The 23789-nt window shown below is 34.9% G+C and overlaps 1 protein-coding gene across 1 annotated transcript in view; it reads right to left on the reverse strand.

Annotated features, from left to right (window-relative positions):
* LOC121387291 (myosin-IIIb-like) overlaps positions 1 to 23789 on the reverse strand; it is a 104600-nt gene that overhangs the window by 2138 nt on the left and 78673 nt on the right. The window contains exons 33-36 of the mRNA XM_041518313.1: positions 23035 to 23091; positions 15372 to 15452; positions 9916 to 10044; positions 1984 to 2343 (exon numbers count right to left, since the gene is read on the reverse strand). Coding sequence (XP_041374247.1) covers positions 1984 to 2343; positions 9916 to 10044; positions 15372 to 15452; positions 23035 to 23091 — 627 coding nt within the window. The remainder of the gene's footprint in view (positions 1 to 1983; positions 2344 to 9915; positions 10045 to 15371; positions 15453 to 23034; positions 23092 to 23789) is intronic.

The raw sequence follows: 23789 nt of genomic DNA on the forward strand, positions 1-23789 counted from the left end.
AACAGTCTAGTTCCCCCGGCCCCACATCGACCATCTTATAAATTTATTACTAATACAAAATTACAAACAAAACTAACACAGCCCCTCAATCTTATAACATGTTGTTTAGTAACACAAATTACAAACACAACTACTAGTCCCATGCATCTCTCTGCATGATAATATAACATTATTTGTTAATGCAAAATACATTTTAAAACTGCAGTCTCTTATACGGTTGTTTCATAAATATAGAATACTAAACGAGCTTACCTGTCATACCATTTTTATGAAATGAGTGAACATTTTGTTATCTAACGAGTGAAAGTGAGTCAGATACCAACACTGTTCATGAGTTTCATAACAATGGTATAACAGGCAAGTTAGTTTAGTATTTTATTTATTAAAAACCAACTACAAACAAACTGCAACGCAGAAGTAAACAGATGTCGAGACCTACTACACGTTATTTTTCTACGAATTGGGTCAGCATGTGAACTGCGTCACGTCGATTAGTTAGATATCGTGTGATTCTTATGACATGAGCAATATCTTACACCGGTGTGTAATTACACAAATTATTACTTACATGTATATGGTTAAAAATATCTTCGTACATATAAAAGTATTATGTCCTACTAGACTGGTGCAATACAACCTTATAGGAACGCCAAGCAAACAAGTTGAGTGATATGAATTAAGACTGATTATGGGCAATAAATAGGATATTAAACTCGCTACCATTTCGAATCATGTTTATGTCCCTTGTGAAATAATTTTCATTGTTACTCGCTAAAGCTCGTGACAATTGAAAATTATTTCACTCGTGAAATAAACTTGATATGAAATGGAAGCTTGTTTACTATCCTATAAATATCATCAACATTAACTTCCTTATACCGCCATATGTGATATTTGTCAAAGTCGTGTGGCTATACTGGCTATCTACGTCACATGAAAAAGGTATTATTCTCCATTTTAGACTGAGAGACAGAATGCTCTTCGCTGGTTTGTCTTACAAAATATTAAAAACAAGGCAACAAATGTATGTTGTTTTGACAATAACCACAAATAGTGGTAACATGAGTTTATTAAAACTGTTGTTGTGTTTGTATTTTGCATTAGTAAACAATGTTACTATATAGAGAGGTGAGTGTGAATTTATTAAAACTATTGTTGTGTTTGTATTTTGCATTAGTAAACAATGTTACTATATAGAGAGGTGAGTGTGAATTTATTAAAACTGTTGTTGTGTTTGTATTTTGCATTAGTAAACAATGTTACTATATAGAGAGGGGAGTGTGAATTTATTAAAACTGTTGTTGTGTTTGTATTTTGCATTAGTAAACAATGTTACTATATAGAGAGGTGAGTGTGAATTTATTAAAACTGTTGTTGTGTTTGTATTTTGCATTAGTAAACAATGTTACTATATAGAGAGGTGAGTGTGAATTTATTAAAACTGTTGTTGTGTTTGTATTTTGCATTAGTAAACAATGTTACTATATAGAGAGGTGAGTGTGAATTTATTAAAACTGTTGTTGTGTTTGTATTTTTATTAGTAAACTATGTTATAAGATGGGGAAGTAGTGAGAATGCAAGTTTATTAAAACTGTTGTTGTGTTTATATTTGACATTCATAAATAATATAATAACAAGCATTCTGACAATAATGCTAAAGCATTGCATGTCCCCTACAGGGCCCAACACATTTCTGTATCTCCTAAATTCAAGGACCATAAGTGGGTAAATCGCCATGAAAGTCAAACTTGATCTGTAAGAGAACATGATAAAACTATATAAAAAATTTCAGCTCAATCTCTTGAGGCATTGCAAAAAAGATGTCTGGAAAATAAATTAAAGGGCCATAACTCTGTGAATAATGGGCAAATTGCCATCAAACTTGATCTGTAACAGTACATGATAAAGCTATACATAAAATTTCAGCTCAGTATCTCAAGAGACTAATAAGGTGAGGCTTGTAACCTGTTTGACAATACATACCTTTCTGCCGGATCCTCCACCACCCCAGTGTTCAGCACTTCACTTCTTGGACGGGGGTGCCTTAGGAACATTGGGGGTGGGGGAGGTGGCAGAGGAATCGTATAGGATGAGGAGGAACTGGCGTCCATGTACAGTGGTGGAGGCGGAGGGGGTAAATCAGGATCCAATCCGAATGTGACGGTCGATTTCGCCCTCGCTACATTCTGAATATCCATCTTCCACAGGGCTACAATGGACCCCTCCACTTCCTGTTCCAGACATTTGGCCATTTCTTCCTTGTTGGACTCCATATACAGCTGAGTTCTGTCGGCTTTCGGGTCTATGTCAATTGTCATACCACCGTTTAGGTGACCATTTTCTCTAAATGAAGAAATTAGTATGTATTACATGAAAGACATATACCCTGTATCAATCTTCCTCCGTTTTAAGTTTTTCTTGTGTCAATAATTCCAATTTAACTTGAGGTAAAAAGAAAAGGAAAACTGCATTGGAAACAAGATTTCTTTTTTAGTATTATTATGTGCAAACTGTAAAACATTAGTGAAAATAAAAATTAAACAACAAAACTTATCCATAGTGAAGAATGTTGTCTGCTTAAAAAGTTTGAAATAAGTTTTCCCTGTTTTGTCCCATCTACATACAGGTATAAATTTATATATATAAAGTAGATCTCCAACTAATACAACTAGATCAACAAAAGAACAAAGTTAAATGGGACAAACTACTCAAAATGACACCTCTAGAGCTCACTGATTTATTAATCACTGGCTATTGGATGTCAAACATTTGGTCATTAAACTAATTGAGAAAATTAAATGTTTAATTTAAACTCCATGAGCTGACACCAGTCTAATAATTGAATATATACTGAATTGCAACGAAAACACACCATTCAATTTTAGGTTGTTATTGCTTGTTATTGTGTAAGGGTGCTATATAAAACACAATAACCTCTTGTATACAATTTTAGGTTGTTATTGCTTGTTATTGTGTAAGGGTGCTATATAAAACACAATAACCTCTTGTATACAATTTTAGGTTGTTATTGCTTGTTATTGTGTAAGGGTGCTATATAAAACACAATAACCTCTTGTATACAATTTTAGGTTGTTATTGCTTGTTATTGTGTAAGGGTGCTATATAAAACACAATAACCTCTTGTATACAATTTTGGGGTTATTTATTGGCTACTGTAGTTACAGAAAAATCATCTTAAATGTATTATTATTTGCTCTCATATCCTTTTTACAAGTACATGTCTGACTGAAGTTCAGTGTTTTTGATCAATGGCTAATGAAATTAGTCTGAGTTTGTGAAATGAATTGAACATTTGGACTGGTTTTAAAGTCATGTTAGACCTGTTAAAAAGTTGGACTTAGTTTTTAAAAATTGGCTGTTATGACACCCCAGAATGTTGTTTAATACAATTATGGCAAAACCCGCATGGTCTAGATAGCGGGAGAATAAAAACAAGACACTCTGCTACATGGCCTACCTTTCCTGTCCTGGACAGAGGAGCAGGCTGAGGCCAGCACCTGCGCCCATGACAGGCGTGCGCTACAACAGCTTGCTCTGAATGTGCATGTAAAAACCTTTGACCTGACCTGACCTGACCTGACCTACACGGGCTACTCTGAACAAATAACAGCTAGGGACTTTTTATCTGCATGTTTTCATGACAGGACAGTACTACCATAATGCATGACCGTTGATATAAAATGCACCATGAAGGGGTGGTGTTCTCATTTCAGTGGGGGAGGGATTTGGCTCAAGTCAGTTGAGTGCTTGCTTGAGGTGTTTGCGTCACAGGATCAAACCACCTCGGTGGATCCATTCAGCTGATTGGGTTTTCTCTCTCGTTCCAACCAGTGCACCACAATTGGACAAAGGTTGTGGTATGTGCTATCCTGTCTGTGGGAAAGTGCATATAAAAGATCCCTTGCTAGTAATGGAAAAATGTAGCGGGTTTCCTCTCTAAAACTATGTCAGAATTACCAAACATATTTGACATCCAATAGCCGATGATTAATTAATCAATGTGCTCCAGTGGTGTCGTTAAACAAAACAAACAAACTTTAACTTTAAAAGATTTCAATAAGGGAGATCTCTCCTATGACCTATATTGCTTCAAGTGAGTGCTCTCCTACATCCAATGCAGAGTGGAATACAATTTTTTATTATCCACATAGTTCAAGATATTCAGGGAAATATAATCAGTATGACCCACATGTGACATAATGATTTCACGTGCACCACGAATGACGTAATTTTGTGTAGCGATGTCATAACTTAATGTGGCTTCCTCAGTGTAAACACTTACAAAAATGACATCATTTCGGAAAATGAAGTCATTTCGTTGTCTCTTTTAAGTTACGTTTCAAACGTTATGACATGGTAGGACAAGTTTGGAGCTTGTTATTCATACAAATATTTGGATATTGTGGATAATAAAGAAATTATTACACTAACGATGTGAATTGTACTGACATTACGAAACTCGTGTCAGGATTCATGTGTTACCCTCACTCTCGCTCGGGCAGTACAATAATCCTGACACTCGTTTCATGAAACCAGTACAACACACAAGCTCGTATAATAATCTCTATAAAGTGTTTTGTTTAATGATACCAGTAGAGCACAAATTCTGAAACACTGTCTTCAGATAAAGCGTGTTTCGCTGAATCACGCCATTAGAGCACATTAATTAACTGTTCACTGGCTAATGCAAGGCTAGCTCTGGGTGAGCTAAATATTTCACCAAATTGTTTATTAAATTTCAAAAATTGCAGAAATAAACAATTATTTTCTTTAAAATGTCAATTATTACATGAAATTATTTCGACAAACTAAAATAAAATTTGACAACTACTTTCAAAATTCGCAATTGGTGAATTTGGAAAGTGCCAGCTCGAGCTAGCCCTGCATTTGGTAATTCTCACATGTAGTCTTAGAGGAAACTTGCTAAATTTTCTGTTAGCAGCAAAAGATCTTTTATATGAACCATAATTTTCCAGAACAGGACAGCACATACTGCAACCTTTGATACACTGTCACTAGTTGTGATATTGATAAAACAACAACAACAAAGCAATCAAAGAATGACTCCACCAATAGGGTTTGAACCTATGACCAAGGCACCTCACACCTCAGGAGTGTGCTCCACCAACTGAACTCCGCCCTGGAATTGGTCACTGGCAATGTCAGAGATCAAATCCGGGATGGACGTGCCTGAACCTTAAGTGAATAGGGGCACGTAAAAAGAGTACCCGTACCTGTACCCAACTGAACTACATACATGTACCCTACCCCAACCCCAAACCTACCCTACCCTACTCTACACCACCCCTACCCTGCCCTGACCTACCCTACCCAATCTGATTAAAATTAGCTCTACTGGTCTCACCAGTAGATCTAACAGCATTGCGTGGACTCCCATGTCAAGGTGACATTTCATCTATAAATAACAATTTAAATATCGACCAAGTACACTTCGCCTTTTATAACATTATTCGGGAGCATACAAATTCTAAAAATATCGGGCGAGACTATTTATGCAATAGGCGAACTTGTTGGTCTAGTTCAACATTGAAAAAACAGGGGAAAAAGTGCAGTATAAACTCTGGATTATGGCTATACCAGCACGGTTTTTTCTTGTCTTGAAATGAATTTTATATAAAATTTTATATTGAAATTAGTTTCCGGCATACTTTGTAATTCACCCGAATCATTTCGTATACCCTCGGCATAATCCCGAATGTTTTCAAATTCTTTTCAAATCACTGGCATGATTTTGCAAGTAAGGTTTTGATTGGTCGATTGAAAGGTCAACTGGGTATGAGCTCCAATGGGCTGCTGTTAGATCCTGAGAATGCCGATTCCAACTGCATGTTTCTAATTCTGCGAGATATTCCATAAACAATCTGACAATTACTGACCTTGTTTTTGTTGTATTTGTGGAATTAAACTCAGTATGACTAAAGATGTTATCTTTTTTAAACGTAAAGAGTTTTGTCACAAGTTTGTGCTTGTTTACATTAGAATTAGCAGTTGACGTTGCATTATGTTACCTACTCATTAATTGGCTAGAATTTTTTCTCATCTTTATTTTCATTGGTCAGGACAATATCACTTTTGATGGACTGGTGGGACCGTCTCAGGGCAATATCACTATTTACGGAAGGTCATGTGACTGGTTTTTGACCAATAAGAATACAGATATATTTTCATTATGTAATAAATATATACACACACACATATGAAGGACTTGAAAACTCACGTTAAAATGTTAGTATAAAGAATTAGTTGTATAAATAAAATAATATACATTAAATATTAAATTGTTATTAAAGCATGCTAGTGTATAAATTAAATACTTTGTGTTAGTTTTATCAAAGCATGCTATTGTTTGAATGAAATATTTTTGCAGAACAAAACCATGCAGTTTAGTAGAAAACAAAAGAAAGTTAACAGCACAATATGATAAACAATGACGGGAGATTGTGGTTTTCAAATTTACCAGGGGATGGGTGGAACATCAACTAACACATGCCAATGAATATTATAGGCAGGGCTTCTAGATTATCCCATGGCTAGTGATATTCAATATTGGACTAGTAAATAACTACCACTGCCATGCCCGACGGCTAGTGAAAACAAAAGTTGTTTAATGCTGCATTTAAGTATATTTTGTAAATATAAACCTGCCCCACCTCCACCCCCCAATCTTAAGGTTTTTAAGCTCTATCTCCTTCTTTAGGTGACAATATTACTATTAATAAAATTGTATCAACAAGTAGGACTTTTTAAATGTGGCTAGTAAATATTCAAAATAACTCATCCCATGCCTAGTGGATTTTATAAAAATTCTAGAAGCCCTGATTAGTATAGTGTTTATACAGACATTGGGTGTAGGATGGATATGTCTGAACCTTTACTGGATATAGGCACATTAAATGATTTAAACAAAGAAAGTACTGTTACGGTTGTCTTTAACTAAAGGGAACATTAACTGCCTACACTCCAGCACGTTTTAATCTGTGAATAGCCATGGTAACTGACAAATCATCCATAATTGATTGTCATAGAATTTAATTTGTGACTGCAGTTATTCATACTGTGTAGAAAACCAAATATTTAGTAAGAGAGAAGAAACCCACTTTCTGACTAGGATAGAGATATTTTATATGCAACTTTCAAACTTTCATAGTGTTAAGACTATAGTAAACCATGTTACAAAATTGTACAGATTTGTTTATATAGAAAACAAGTCAATCTTCATGGTAAGTAAAAATAAAATGTATCAAATATTTAACTCAATTATACTAGTATCAATTTGGTGTTATTTATTTAATATTAGTATGAATTTAGTGTTAAGTATTACATAAATGATATTCTTGTGCTAAAATTAAAAGAAAAAAAAAAGCGAAGAAAAAAGCCAACATAAAAAACATTCTTAAAAATATAATATTAAGACCAAAAAAAGGAGAAAAGTTGGTCTCTGGTCAGACCAAAGTTGCAGAATTGATGCCGGGATGCAGCTTATTTTGTCTTTTTCTTTTTTAAATCATGGATTACACAGAAAAAGTAGGTATATGTATTATGTAGGGTTTTTTTTTTACGACCTCCTCATCTGCCTTAGTCCATCCTCAATGGCCATGGTGCCCCCTTCTTTGCCTTGGCACCCTAAATATTTTCATTTACATTTTCCACATAACAAAGGCAATTTTTATTACTTTGACTTTGGACGCAAATGTTTTTGAAACAAACCATGCTACTAATTCAGAACAACATGACCTATTTTAGAGAAAAATTAAAGACAGTTAATACAAAAAAATAAAAATAAAAACTCCAAAAATAAATAAATGAAACAAACAAAAAAGAAAAGCAAAACATGAAAAAGGAATAGAAGTTTTACAAAGTTATCAACAACATACATGCAATATATACCTCAGCTGCTACCTACAAACAAAAAAGAAAAAAAAGATATTCTACTGCTATTTTGCCCACAAAATAAACATCAAAGGAACTACTGTTCCCAACCAAATAAACATCAAAGAAACTACAGAACTATATGTTCCAAACCAAATAAATATCAAACAAAGTACTTTTCCAGACAATATTAAACATCAAAGAAGCTACAGTAACTGTGTTGCAATCAAAATAATCATCAAAGGAATAAAACATGCAATAAAACTAAGGATTTCAAACAAATAACAGTTTCTGCACAGAAATACGACTTAACACGATTTATTAAGAACTGTTTGAGTAAATGGATGTTTTGAGGTTTGAGTAAATCAAAACAATTAACATAAAACATGGCTTTCTGTTTTTAAAATATACTGAACACAAAATTAAAAAAACCTCACTTATTTATTTGAAGATGCATATAAGAATTGTTCGTCATTTTTGTGTGAATTTATCGATGTATAACAGTCACAAATTGTATAAAATTGCGTATAAATTCACAACAAAATGACAAACAATTCTTATAATTACAAACAACACAACTTATTTAGTTAAAACTAGACATAATTCATTAATCAGTTTCTAACATTCTTCCCATGATCTGCTTTACCTAATGATGTCCCATTTGACATAATGACGTCATTTTCTGATGTGTTTAGTTTAAAATCCTTCGCTATATACGCTATACAATTTTATGATGTTTGTGACAGTTGTACATCAATAAATTTATTTTAAAATGATGAGCAGTTCTTATGTAATTACAAACATAGGAGTGTGTGCAGAGGGTAGTTTGGGCAGTCGAACCTTCCCCTTGATCAAGCAAATTTTTCTCTTTTGTTTTTCAATACTTTTTCATAAGATTCAGAACATAAATGGAAAACATTTATATTGTGTTTGTGTAGCTGGTTGCCTGTTTCCAATGTGACCCGGTACATATTTTCCATCTATAGCTGCATGTACATGTACAAGTAAAAGCAAGCCTGGATGTATTTAAAGCAAATTAATATCTATAACAAATTCTAAACCCAGGAAAACAAAACTAAATTATTAATTTTTCTAAAACCAAGTTTACAATTCACAAAAGCCATGTATTAAAGACCTTGAACAAACATCACTTGCAAAAAGATTCCAATATCATTATCAAAATGTTAAAACCATACAAAATATAAAACTATTTCAGCAAGTACAAGAAGTATTACCATTGCAGTTTAATTAATATACTCTTCCAAAAAAGTAGGAGACCTGATATATTAATGTTAATATCAACTATTAGACCGAACATATGTTTTGACCACAGACAGCCTAGTAAATAACGTTCATGTCTGTTTATCAACACACCGAAACACATTCCATAGTTTGCACGTGCATCACACAGTTGCCCCGTACACGTGCTCGTGGTGTCATTCTCAATTTTGACAATTTCCAGGAAGGTCAATTAATCACTGTGGAACATTATTTCCGTCAACCTTTTTCATTCTGTTGATCATACAGTAGTTATTGTTTTATTATTCCCGACAGCTAATATACCTTACAATTTTGGCAATTGTAAATTCTTATTAGAGTTCCCCTACTTTTTTTGAAGAGTATATATATATATATATATATATATATATATATATATATATATATATATTTTTAAAATATTTTTATATAAATGTGTTTTCATACAATATATATCATATAGTACATTCTAAAATAAGATTTAGTAGCCAAAGTATTATAAATTTGATGAGAACATTTGGCTGAAATGTCAAAGGGAGAGTGCTAACTAAATTTAATTCCGTCAAAAGTGGTATGTTTTTAACCAAATGTTTCATTTATTTTAATTTTTAAAACTGTGCATCTAGCTTCTAACAAAAGGAAGGGGGAAAAAAGGAATGCTACTGGCATATACATCAGTTAAAAAAAAAGAAGTAAAAAAACACAAAAAACAACAACAACAATGTTAAAAACCTAACAGATACTTACTGAAATTCGTGTGAAGAGAGATATTTCTCATGTGCTGACTGAAGTGGGGAGTCCCATGATAAACTAGAAGAACTTGTGCTTTTTGGAACCAAAGACAATGCAAGGTTGTTTCTTTCTTCTCTAGGCTTACTGTAAAGCATTAAAACCAAGGTCATTAATACCACAAGTCTAACATTAATGCTGACTTACAAATTCAATGTACCGTCTTTAATAATGAAAAAAAAAACCCCATTAGATTTAGTTACTTTCATACCAATATAGTTACCTTAAATCTAAAAAAATGCACCCTTTTTATGACATCATGTTTCAAGGACAGACCCAGAAACTATTTTAGGGAGTGGACCGAGAGCAGAAAAAAACACATGGACCAACTCTTTAAAGGGGCACTTCAATAAAAGTTTGACATTCATGAAATGAGAATTGTAAATAAATAAAATGGCACTTGAATATTTTTGGGGGCGGCAGGAACAGGTCCCTATATAGTCCCCTCTCTTGGATGAGCCCTTGTAATCAGAGATCCTATAAAAACTCACTAACTGTACTACATATTATTTTGTATCAACTACACTTTAATAATAAATTTTAGATCATATATATATATATATATTGGAACATACATTAACTGTAACAAATTGCAATTAATATTTTATTGGAAACTTCACACTTCAATTTAAGGATTAAGACACCAAAACATACAAAATAAGCAAAGCAATGTTAAATACATAACGCACAACATAACCAAACCTAAAGTATGCTGGACCTGTGATTTATTTCAAGGGTGAGATGTTGAAGTATTTCTATTATATCTGTGGTTTATATGTTGATTGAAACATTGCATGTAACAATTATAACCACATACATGTAGGCTCATATGGTCATCTATGGGATACTGGACAAATTTGTAGATACTTTTTATTTCATTGTTTTTTTTTTTTAACTTGAACAAAACTGGAAGCTGTTTAAGACTTAAAAGTTTTATAAGGATAAGCTCTAGAGGAAATTAACATAAATACATTTCAGAAACGTCACAAATTAGTTAACAAAAAATACATGACATACATGTACAACCACATAGAAACACAAAATTCAGCAGACAAAGCAAGTACTATAATTAGTACTATATTAGTAGTATATAATAAAATGCACATACCATAATTAGTACTATTATATTACAACACACATACCAGTATACAAAGCAGATAAAAAAATAGTATTATATACCATATCCGCAAATTATTTCACAGCTAAAATAAGTTTGTTTTGTTTTGTTTGTCAATACCACTAGAACACATTGATTTATTAATCATCGGCTATTGGATGTGAAACATATGGTCATTTTTGACAGTCATAGAGAGGAAACCTGCAAAAAAATTTCATTAATAGCATCATCCCACAGACAGGATAGCACTGGCTAAAATAATTCGCGATCGAGCTTTCATTTTACATTTTTGCGACTGTGTACCCCGATATTAAAATCAAAATTATCCCCATATTTCATCTGCCAAACTCCTTTCAATGACAATTTCATGCACACACTTGGACATATTCACCATGATGTCATGGTGTATGTATGTCTGATAAGACATGTTATCGATAGAACATGCACGTGTGATACAGAAAATTGAAAAATGCAAATATCAGAAGAAATAAGTTTAAATTATTGGTGGAATACACAAATTTTCATTCAAGGTTACAAAGCAAACAAACCAAACTAACTTACAACCGCCAAAACACAGTAAAATGTTCAGACTGACCATGGGTACATGTACAGGTATGTGTCACTTCGATCAAAGCCATGTGACCATGCAGGTTCACAGAACCACGTGACCTTGCGGATAATTTAGCAGTATAAACACAAATTGCATACGATACTCAGTATAAATTTAACAGGCACCTATGACTACTTGATTCTGATATGGGGTGAGCGTGTAGAGATAATATATATTATAATGTAAATAATGTAAATATTTCAAATGTTAACATACCAAATCAGAAATAAGTTAGTGTATAATTAAATTAAATGTGTTTAAAATTTTAGTGGTAAATTTTATTTGTGAAAATATTTGCGTATATAGTAAAGCATAATTAATATGACATACACACATACTATAGTTGGTATTATAATAACAAACACAAATATGACATACACACATTACATGTATAGTTGGTATTATAATAACAAACACAAATATGTAAAATATAGGTGTTGTATTTCTCAAAACATTGACAAAATATGTAAAGACCAACAACACAAAGAAAAAGACTCAAAGCTCGAGATATCGATGATTCAAGATAAAATCAGAGATACTGGTGAAAATTAGATCATGGGACAATCTTTGACATAGAGAGATCCTGAGCTGATAGGTCAGACATTTTGTATTTCTGACAGCCAGCCCTCAGAGGTCACTGGATCTTTTATACACAGTTCCCCACAGACAGGACAGCACATACCACTGCCTTTGATATACCAGTCGTGAGGAACTGGTTGACTGTGTGTGCAATTAAATTATATACATGTATGATGCATATAAATAAACCCACACACCACGGCACATATGTTAGTGACGGTTACCCTAGATACATCGTATTGTGATATGACATTTTGCAATAAGCTTCTGTAATGTAGTAAACAAAAGCAATTTTGTATCGACTGTTAGAACCGAACGTAGCACCAACTCCACAGCAAGCACATCTATTTTGGTAAAGCAATGCTGACAAAATGTCATCTAAGTAACACTGGGTATCATGCCTATAAACATTTAACTCCAGACTCAAAGTTTTAACGAAGTCTCACCCACATAAACATATACAGTTAAACCCCTCTAAACCGGACAGCTTTGGGACCAAGACAAATGTCTGGTTTTAATAAGGATCTGGTTTAGAGAGGTTAAGTTCTGTCCTGTTTTTTAAAAAGGGACTCTGTAAAACATCAGTTTTTGAGGAAATTGTGAAATACCTTACAAAAAATATAAAAAAAGGCCATACCTAGTTGGAGTTGAAGGAAGAGGCGTGTAATAAATAGACAGAATTTCACACGTTGTTTTCGCTTCCTTTTTATTGCACTCGTTTATTTTGCGAAAGAACATATCACTCGAGGTCTCGTGATATGTTCTTTCGCAAAATAAACTTGTGCAATTAATAGGAAGCGAAAACAACGTATGTGAAGTTCTGTATTTATTACATACCTTTTTTTATGTTTTACAAAAACAGTTTTTAATTCAACACTTTGTCAAATCTATGATCAAAACTCCTTTCATGGATTCATTTAACGTTAAGAATCATACTCTGCGGCAGCCTTGTGTAATGTTTCAAATACAATATGATGTCATTTGTAAATCATATATGATGTAAGTAAATAAAAGGCGCTAACTGCAGTAAAAAGAAAAAGGGAATTCCCCATTTAAAAGTTCCGGTACAGATTGCACATATGTGTGATACAAGATAAATGTATTACACGGTTTCAAAAGGCCTTTATCACTATAGTAAGATTGAATAGGTATGTAATAAAAAAAGGTTCTCCAACTGAGCAGTATGTGGACTCTGACCATCCAATCATCTGTGGAATCCAGATGTCTGTCTATACCTACACAATCTCAAAGTCCTGTCCAGTGACAACAGCTGTCTAAACCAGCACTTTGTGTATACCAGACCATCCTGTCATCTGTGGAATCCAGATGTCTGTCTATACCTACACAATCTCAAAGTCCTGTCCAGTGACAACAGCTGTCTAAACCAGCACTTTGTGTATACCAGACCATCTTGTTGTCTAAACCAGCACTTTGTGTATACCAGACCATCTTGTTGTCTAAACCAGCACTTTGTGTATACCAGACCATCTTGATGTCTAAACCAGCACTTTGTGTATACCAGACCATCTTGATGTCTAAACCAGAGCTTTGTGTATACCAGACCATCTTGTTGTCTAAACCAGAGCTTTGTGTATACCAGACCATCTTGATGTCTAAACCAGCACTTTGTGTATACCAGACCATCTTGATGTCTAAACCAGAGCTTTGTGTATACCAGACCATCTTGTTGTCTAAACCAGAGCTTTGTGTATACCAGACCATCTTGATGTCTAAACCAGCACTTTGTGTATACCAGACCATCTTGATGTCTAAACCAGCGCTTTGTGTATACCAGACCATACATACAGCTGACCTTTGTGTGGTTTTATGCACTCTCAGGCTTTCTGCCAGAGGGTAAAATGAGTATGGTGCCATACCCAGATTGTTTTGGCAGATTTAAAAAAAAAAAAGAGTTAACCTTTTGACAAAATTAATTACTCTTATCATTAATGTATGATTTTCTTAATCCTAACCCTAAACTTAACCAATTTTCTGTTTTGGGGAGGCCCCCCATACCCCCTGTTGACTGTGGTTGCATTCAATTCCATAGTGCCATACCCAAATATTTCTTTCTGGCACAAACACTGACTGTATACATTTACAAGGACACTTAGAAATGTATATCTATCTACTAAATGGGTATATATCTACATAACATATATGGCATATGTACATCAAGCCAGAATATTTTCTTTTGAGCATTTATTCAAAAGAGATGACTGTGCTATCTTTGCCCACCCCAATTAGTTATGGCCATTAAAGAGACTGTATGTCCTGCTGCCACTGAGAATACATTTCTGACTAAAAGAGTCTTTTTAAAGCCTATAATTATTACAGATTATATATATTTCTGACTAAAAGAGTCTTTTTAAAGCCTACAATTATTACAGATTATATATATTTCTGACTAAAAGAGTCTTTTTAAAGCCTACAATTAGTACAGATTATATACATTTCTGACTAAAAGAGTCTTTTTAAAGCCTACAATTATTACAGATTATATATATTTCTGACTAAAAGAGTCTTTTTAAAGCCTACAATTATTACAGATTATATACATTTCTGACTAAAAGAGTCTTTTTAAAGCCTATAATTAGTACAGATTATATACATTTCTGACTAAAAGAGTCTTTTTAAAGCCTATAATTAGTACAGATTATATACATTTCTGACTAAAAGAGTCTTTTTAAAGCCTACAATTATTACAGATTATATATATTTTCTTCTTTCAAATTTTATATCTATTATCAGTCTGTATATTAATTCAGTTCAATTCTTTTATTATATGAAAGGCCATGAGTCCAAATATACTGAACTGAATTGAAAATATTAATTGAAAATCCAGTTTTAGTTATCGTACAACAAACATTCAAGCAAAATTATAGAAAGACATTGAATATACACACAGATACTGATATCTTAACCAAAAAAACAGTCTTTATTATGTAATTTTTAATAATTGAAAAACGTCTGTTAGTCAGAAACATCTTAACTATAGGTACTGTATCAACAGCAGACTCATGACAGTGTCTTTATAGAGTTAGTAATGACAAAATACCAGGCACAAACATCTCACAGTACATGTACATGACAAGATGATAAACTAACTTAGCCATGAACGCCTTGGCGGCCGATTTCGCCAGTCGGAGACGAGTAACGTGGCTGTTTTCATCAGCGTTTCCTAGCACCCTACAAGAGTCGCATACACAGGAAATAAAAGCCACAACAAAATAAATAAAATACACCATCAGCAGCAAGTAAAATTAAGAAAGAAGCAAAATGAAACCAAACAAAAAAGTGTTTGTTGCATTGTAACGACTAAATGGGTCTTGTTAATGATTAAAATTACACATTACAAATTACATATTAAATACATTTTCTTATTTACAATATCAGTGTTTGTATATACAGTATGTTTCTGGTCGTACTAATGTTTGTAGCATTGCAAAAGGTATGGGCTGAATTTACAAAGCCTGTTTATGTCTTACATGTGTGTAGCTATATATATTTACCATGCTTAAACACCTGTTTATGTCTTACACATGTGTAGCTATATATATTTACCATGCTTAAACACCTGTTTATGTCTTACACATGTGTAGCTATATATATTTAGAATGCTTAAACACCCGCGTTTGAAAAAAACAGGCTTCGTAAATTTGGCCCTGTAAGTTTAATGATAATGCAAGAAAAATTGTTTTCAAGAAATTATTTATTGTTCCATGAATTCGAAAATATTATGCATGATTTTTACAATTAAAGTGATGTTATGATTTTTGTCAAATTGGTTAAGGACAACACAGATACTGATGGAGGAAACCCGCTGTCGCCACTTCTTGGGCTACTCTTTTCGATTAGCAGCAAGGGATCTTTTATATGCACCACCCCACAGACATGATAGCACATACCACGGCTTTTGATGTACTAGTCATGGTGCACTGGCTGGAACGAGAAATAGCCCAATGGGCCCACCGACGGGGATCGATCCAAAACCGACCACACATCAAGTGAGCAATTGGCTACGTCTCGCCTCATACTCTAAAGAAGTAAATGTATTTAATATGCAGTTTTAGTCATTAAAAACCTGTAATAGTCAAAAACATCTAACAATGACATCAAAGTCAGAACTCTAAGGGACATTTCACAACTGAAGATTGTTTTTACAACACATTAACAGCTGTTTCACAACTGATCACATGAGACGTTTGGGAGAGACAATGTCTTAGTATACTCACAAAATAAATTTTTATTTAAATCAATCAAAGTTAGTACCTTTGTTTGACAACACCGCTATAGAGTGCATTAATTTATTAATCATCGGCTATTGGATATCAAACATTTGTTAATTATTACATGTGATAGTGGAAACCTGCTATATTTTTCCATCAGCAGCAACAGGTTTGTTATATCCACATTCCCACAGACAGGACAGCACATACCAGTCATGGGACACTGGTTGGGATGGTTAAACCCAATCACAAAGTAGTCCACAGCTGAGTGCTCTACTGACTGAAATGAATCCTGCTCCTTTAAGTCAATCATGCAGAGAAAATAAACATAAGTATTGACAGAGCCCCACCAGGCATAAAATAATAAAAATGGTGTCTTCTCTTTGTCTCATGTAACCAAACCAGGCAATAATTGAGATAACCACCTACTCCGTACTGAATCTACATCAACAGTGGTTATTGCAAAATAGATTAATTCCAGTTAATATATATATACTAAAACGCAAAAGAAACGCAGGTTCTCATTAAATTGGATATAAAATATTAAAAAAACAAAACGAAATGAAGATTTCAACATTTATTTTGGAGCTACACCAATTCGGCACACATTGGTGTTGGAAATTTTTGATTGAATTCCTTTTTGGCTATTGTTTCATGTCATAAAGTAGGGTGGGGGTCCATGTTAAAAATGTGAAAGAGACGACCTGTAGCATTGTCAAAGTCAGTATCGCGTGTGACCACCCTGGGCATTCAAACAGGCAGTGCAACGTCTCCTCATTGAGTTGACAAGCCGTTGAAAGAATGCCTGAGGGAGTGAGTTCCATTCATGGACCAATGCTGCCTCCAGCGCCTGCATATTCTGAGGTTGTCCGCGAGCCTGAAGGCGACGTCCGATTTCATCCCAGACGTGTTCGATAGGCGCCATGTCCGGTGATAAGGCTGGCCACGGCAACGTTGGGATGTTGTGCTGAGCCAGCAACGCCTGTGTTGCCCTGGCAGTGTGCGGCCTGGCATTGTCTTGCTGCAGCAAGCGCACACGTGGGTGAGCGGCAAAGAAGGGAACGACGTGATTGTTGATGACGTAATTTTGGTACACGGCGGCATTAACGCGTTGTCTGAACACATGAAGTTGTGTTCTGTGGTTGAATGAGAACCCACCCCACACCATCACACTACCCCCGCCCCATCGGTCGGCCTGCAGAACGCAGCAGTCGGAGTAACGTTCATGTCGACGTCGCCATACTCGGATTCAGCCATCAGCGTTGGAAAGATTGTAACGGCTCTCATCAGTAAACAGAACTTGTTGCCACTGGCCACGTCGCCATCTTTGATGTTGTTGCGCCCACTGTTGACGTTGTTGGCGGTGCCGAGGGGTCAATATTGGTCCCACATAAGGACGGCGGTTACGGAGTCCTGCTGCCCTCAGACGGCGTCGGACGGTATCGGCGGAAACTGGACCACGTGGACCACACACCTGGTGAGCGGTGTTAGCTGCTGGCAGCATCCGATTCCTAAGGTGGGTCACCCGGATGTACCGGTCTAGGGCTGCGGTTGTCACCCTCGGGCGGCCGGTGCGTGGTCGATCGTTCACAGATCCAGTGATTTGGTGACGTTGAGAAAGGCGTGCGATTGTCGAAACATGACATCCCAATTGTCTGGCTACAGCAGTACGGGTCTGTCCGGCTTGCAACATCCCGATGGCCATCCCTCGCTGGAGTTGCGTCAGTCGCGGCATTTTTAAAATGTGATTCTGTTGTCTGTCACTACTCAAATTGAATTTATGCGATTAAATCCAGGTGTGTAGGCTTTATAAGCATTTCAATGAGTGTGTTTGCACTGGATTCATGATACGGATGATCCAGCACGTGCAAACAACGTGTTTTGAGAATTCGTGACGTCACACAGGTAATGAAATTGACACGCAGGTGGGACTGCGGTGTGGGTGTGTGCCATGTCCTTTAACACAGTTGAGGTTCAATTCCACCAAAGATACTGCTTTACAAAGTGCAATTCTTTCGCATTTTCAGGACCTGCGTTTCTTTTGTGTTTTAGTATAGTTGATATAAACCTGTGGTATATACAAGTACATGAGGTTATAATTGTTTCAAGCATAAACGTTCTTCATTATCTCAAAATGACATCTTGTGGACTTTTGTAAAAACAATCTTCAATTACAAACATTTTCACTAGCGTACAAACTACGTTTGGAAGGAGTGGGTTCTAATACCAACAAATGCTTTTAAAATTAAAAAACAGCCAGTGGATAAAAATATCCCTTGCAAAAACATTTTTTTTTAAAGCCAGTACTCTTAACAGAGGGAGGAAAAAGCAAAAAAAAGAAAAGAAAAAGAGTACAAGGTTTTATCAGCTATGTTTCAAGACTCTCTGATAATCAGCACCATTCCCCACCATTTCCCAAAGGTTATGTTGTTATTTTATTCCCAATTTTAGAGTAAAAAATCCCAAACTGTAAATAATTCCTTTTTTTTATTATCATATAAATATATATTTTGAAAATGATATGTAACACTCAAAATAGATATATTAATTTGAATAAATACAAATTCATGTATAATATTATTCTTTTAAATTCTAACTTAAGGTAGCTTAATGAGATTTTTTTGTAACATAACTGAAAATTCCCAGTTTTGTTTGTAAAACAACGCAAAAATGCCCAAAGTAAAATTTGTAAAATAAACCCATGGAGTACTCATTGTACACTTGTGAACATTTTGACAGTTGTGAAAAGCCCTACAAAGTTTTTTTTTTTTAATTCACACCAAGAAATAAATTAAATAAAACATGCTAGTTAATGTATTATTAACAATGAAATGAAAACTAAAGATGGGTGTGTAACATTAATAAATATTAATATTTCAGTCCTATTGATTTTCTATACCATGGATACCATCATGAAATAAACCCTGTGAACATAATAAAATAAAACAGTCTGGCCATACAGTTGAGGCTTTCTGCCAGAAAATAATTTGATGTTTGTTAATAAAAACAGATGATAAGTACCCCTACTAGATGGTTATATAGATTTGAATTGCTTTGAAAAAAAGAAGAAGTTTGTTTTGTTTAACGACACCACTAGAGCACACTGATTTATTAATCATCGGCTATTGGATGTCAAACATATAGTAATTTCGACATATAGTCTTTGAAAGGAAACCCGCTATATTTTTCCATTAGTAACAAGGGATCTTTTATTTGCACCATCCCATAGACAGAACAGCATATACCACGGCCTTTGATGTACCAGTCGTGGTGCAATGGCTGGAACGAGAAATAGCCCAATGGGTCCACTGACAGGGATCGATCCTAGACCCACCCAAAAAGTACTTTAAGATAACATACTAAACAACTGAATTATGTTTTGCCTAAGGGTTGTAATCTGCTGAGGAAATCATTGTGTAAATGTGTTTCTCATTAAGTTAATCATTCACTCAGTTTGGGTATAGGTCATTTTGTAATCTGCTGAGGAAATCATTGTGTAAATGTGTTTCTCATTAAGTTAATCATTCACTTAGTTTGGGTATAGGTCATTGTTTTATGTGCTTCCATCACAAAACTGTTCAAGCATGCCTGTCATGGGCACAATCTCTCATTTCACCAGAGAGTGCTGTCCAAGATAAGTAATTCAATACCTATAATATACATGTAGAACTGCCTGTTACGCGTAAATGTGTTTCTCATTAAGTTCATCATTCACTTAGTTTGGGTATAGGTCATTGGTTTATGTGCTTCCATCACAAAACTGTTCAAGCATGCCTGTCATGGGCACAATCTCTCATTTCACCAGAGAGTGCTGTCCAAGATAAGTAATTCAATACCTATAATATAGAACTGCCTGTTACGTGTAAATGTGTTTCTCATTAAGTTAATCATTCACTTAGTTTGGGTATAGGTCATTGGTTTATGTGCTTCCATCACAAAACTGTTCAAGCATGCCTGTCATGGGCACAATCTCTCATTTCACCAGAGAGTGCTGTCCAAGATAAGTAATTCAATACCTATAATATAGAACTGCCTGTTACGTGTAAATGTGTTTCTCATTAAGTTAATCATTCACTCAGTTTGGGTATAGGTCATTTTGTAATCTGCTGAGGAAATCATTGTGTAAATGTGTTTCTCATTAAGTTAATCATTCACTTAGTTTGGGTATAGGTCATTGTTTTATGTGCTTCCATCACAAAACTGTTCAAGCATGCCTGTCATGGGCACAATCTCTCATTTCACCAGAGAGTGCTGTCCAAGATAAGTAATTCAATACCTATAATATACATGTAGAACTGCCTGTTACGCGTAAATGTGTTTCTCATTAAGTTCATCATTCACTTAGTTTGGGTATAGGTCATTGTTTTATATGCTTCCATCACAAAACTGTTCAAGCATGCCTGTCATGGGCACAATCTCTCATTTCACCAGAGAGTGCTGTCCAAGATAAGTAATTCAATACCTATAATATAGAACTGCCTGTTACGTGTAAATGTGTTTCTCATTAAGTTAATCATTCACTTAGTTTGGGTATAGGTCATTGGTTTATGTGCTTCCATCACAAAACTGTTCAAGCATGCCTGTCATGGGCACAATCTCTCATTTCACCAGAGAGTGCTGTCCAAGATAAGTAATTCAATACCTATAATATAGAACTGCCTGTTACGTGTAAATGTGTTTCTCATTAAGTTAATCATTCACTTAGTTTGGGCCATATAGGTCATTTTGTAATCTGCTGAGGAAATCATTGTGTAAATGTGTTTCTCATTAAGTTAATCATTCACTTAGTTTGGGTATAGGTCATTGGTTTATGTGCTTCCATCACAAAACTGTTCAAGCATGCCTGTCATGGGCACAATCTCTCATTTCACCAGAGAGTGCTGTCCAAGATAAGTAATTCAATACCTATAATATAGAACTGCCTGTTACGTGTAAATGTGTTTCTCATTAAGTTAATCATTCACTTAGTTTGGGTATAGGTCATTGGTTTATGTGCTTCCATCACAAAACTGTTCAAGCATGCCTGTCATGGGCACAATCTCTCATTTTACCAGAGAGTGCTGTCCAAGATAAGTAATTCAATACCTATAATATAGAACTGCCTGTTACGTGTAAATGTGTTTCTCATTAAGTTAATCATTCACTTAGTTTGGGCCATATAGGTCATTTTGTAATCTGCTGAGGAAATCATTGTGTAAATGTGTTTCTCATTAAGTTAATCATTCACTTAGTTTGGGTATAGGTCATTGGTTTATGTGCTTCCATCACAAAACTGTTCAAGCATGCCTGTCATGGGCACAATCTCTCATTTCACCAGAGAGTGCTGTCCAAGATAAGTAATTCAATACCTATAATATAGAACTGCCTGTTACGCGTAAATGTGTTTCTCATTAAGTTCATCATTCACTTAGTTTGGGTATAGGTCATTGGTTTTATGTGCTTCCATCACAAAACTGTTCAAGCATGCCTGTCATGGGCACAATCTCTCATTTCACCAGAGAGTGCTGTCCAAGATAAGTAATTCAATACCTATAATATAGAACTGCCTGTTACGCGTAAATGTGTTTCTCATTAAGTTAATCATTCACTCAGTTTGGGTATAGGTCATTGGTTTATGTGCTTCCATCACAAAACTGTTCAAGCATGCCTGTCATGGGCACAATCTCTCATTTCACCAGAGAGTGCTGTCCAAGATAAGTAATTCAATACCTATAATATAGAACTGCCTGTTACGCGTAAATGTGTTTCTCATTAAGTTAATCATTCACTTAGTTTGGGTATAGGTCATTGGTTTATGTGCTTCCATCACAAAACTGTTCAAGCATGCCTGTCATGGGCACAATCTCTCATTTCACCAGAGAGTGCTGTCCAAGATAAGTAATTCAATACCTATAATATAGAACTGCCTGTTACGTGTAAATGTGTTTCTCTTTAAGTTAATCATTCACTTAGTTTGGGTATAGGTCATTGGTTTATGTGCTTCCATCACAAAACTGTTCAAGCATGCCTGTCATGGGCACAATCTCTCATTTCACCAGAGAGTGCTGTCCAAGATAAGTAATTCAATACCTATAATATAGAACTGCCTGTTACGCGTAAATGTGTTTCTCATTAAGTTAATCATTCACTTAGTTTGGGTATAGGTCATTGTTTTATGTGCTTCCATCACAAAACTGTTCAAGCATGCCTGTCATGGGCACAATCTCTCATTTCACCAGAGAGTGCTGTCCAAGATAAGTAATTCAATACCTATAATATAGAACTGCCTGTTACGCGTATACGTTAACAATATCAAATTTAGCAACTTATGAATTCTAAAATCAAATCAAATTTTAAAATAAAAAAATGGACAACTTACTAACGATAGTTATTGGGAAGTCAAACAGTACACGGGCTAGTAATCCCATAGTACTATATGCATTAAAAACGTTTCACACAAAAATAAAACCTACAAAATGGTTCTTCCAGTGGGTTTTCCCCATCTAATTTTAGAAAAAGTCGTAGTTATAAATGTGACAATATATAGAAACAGAAGAACTCACTCAATGCTTGTTGATTCCGCATAGTCTTGTCCATTTAGCTGAACTTTTGGCACGTATCTATAAAAACAAAACCCCCAACATTTACGTTTCAATTTTCAACACAAAAATAAGAAGAATTTTTTGTTTTTTTGTTTAACGATACCACTAGAGCACACTGACTAATTAATCATCGTCTCTTGGATGTCAAACATTTGGTATTTCTGACTTGTAGTCATCAAAGGCAACCTGCTACATTTTTCTTAATGTAGCAATTAAGGATCTTTTGTATGCACTTTCCCACAGACTGGACAACACACACAACAGTCTTTGACCAGTTGTGATGCACTGGCTGGAACAAGAAAACCCCAATCAGTTGAATGGCTCCATCGAGGTGGTTCGATCCTGCAACGCAAGCACCTCCAGCAAGCACTCAACCCACTGAGCTAATTAAATCCTGCCCCTCCTTTTGTTTATTTAAGAACACCAAAAGAGCAATATTAATTAATCATCTGCTCTTTGATATAAACATTTCACACACACAGTCGTCAGAGGAAACTCAAAGCATTTCCATTATATTTACTTTCACATTTTCCAAAAGACAGGACAGTACATACCACCACCTTTAATATACCTGCTATGGGAGTATTGGTTGGAATGGGGAAAACATTAATGGGTCCACCAACAGGATTTGATCCTACAAACCAAGCACCCGTGTAAATACAGGTTTCTTTTCCAACAAAATTCTATTAACCTCTCTTATTACTATTAATTGAAAG

The sequence above is a fragment of the Gigantopelta aegis genome, chromosome 13 (genome assembly GCF_016097555.1).
Source record: "Gigantopelta aegis isolate Gae_Host chromosome 13, Gae_host_genome, whole genome shotgun sequence".
Lineage (NCBI taxonomy): Eukaryota > Metazoa > Mollusca > Gastropoda > Neomphalida > Peltospiridae > Gigantopelta > Gigantopelta aegis.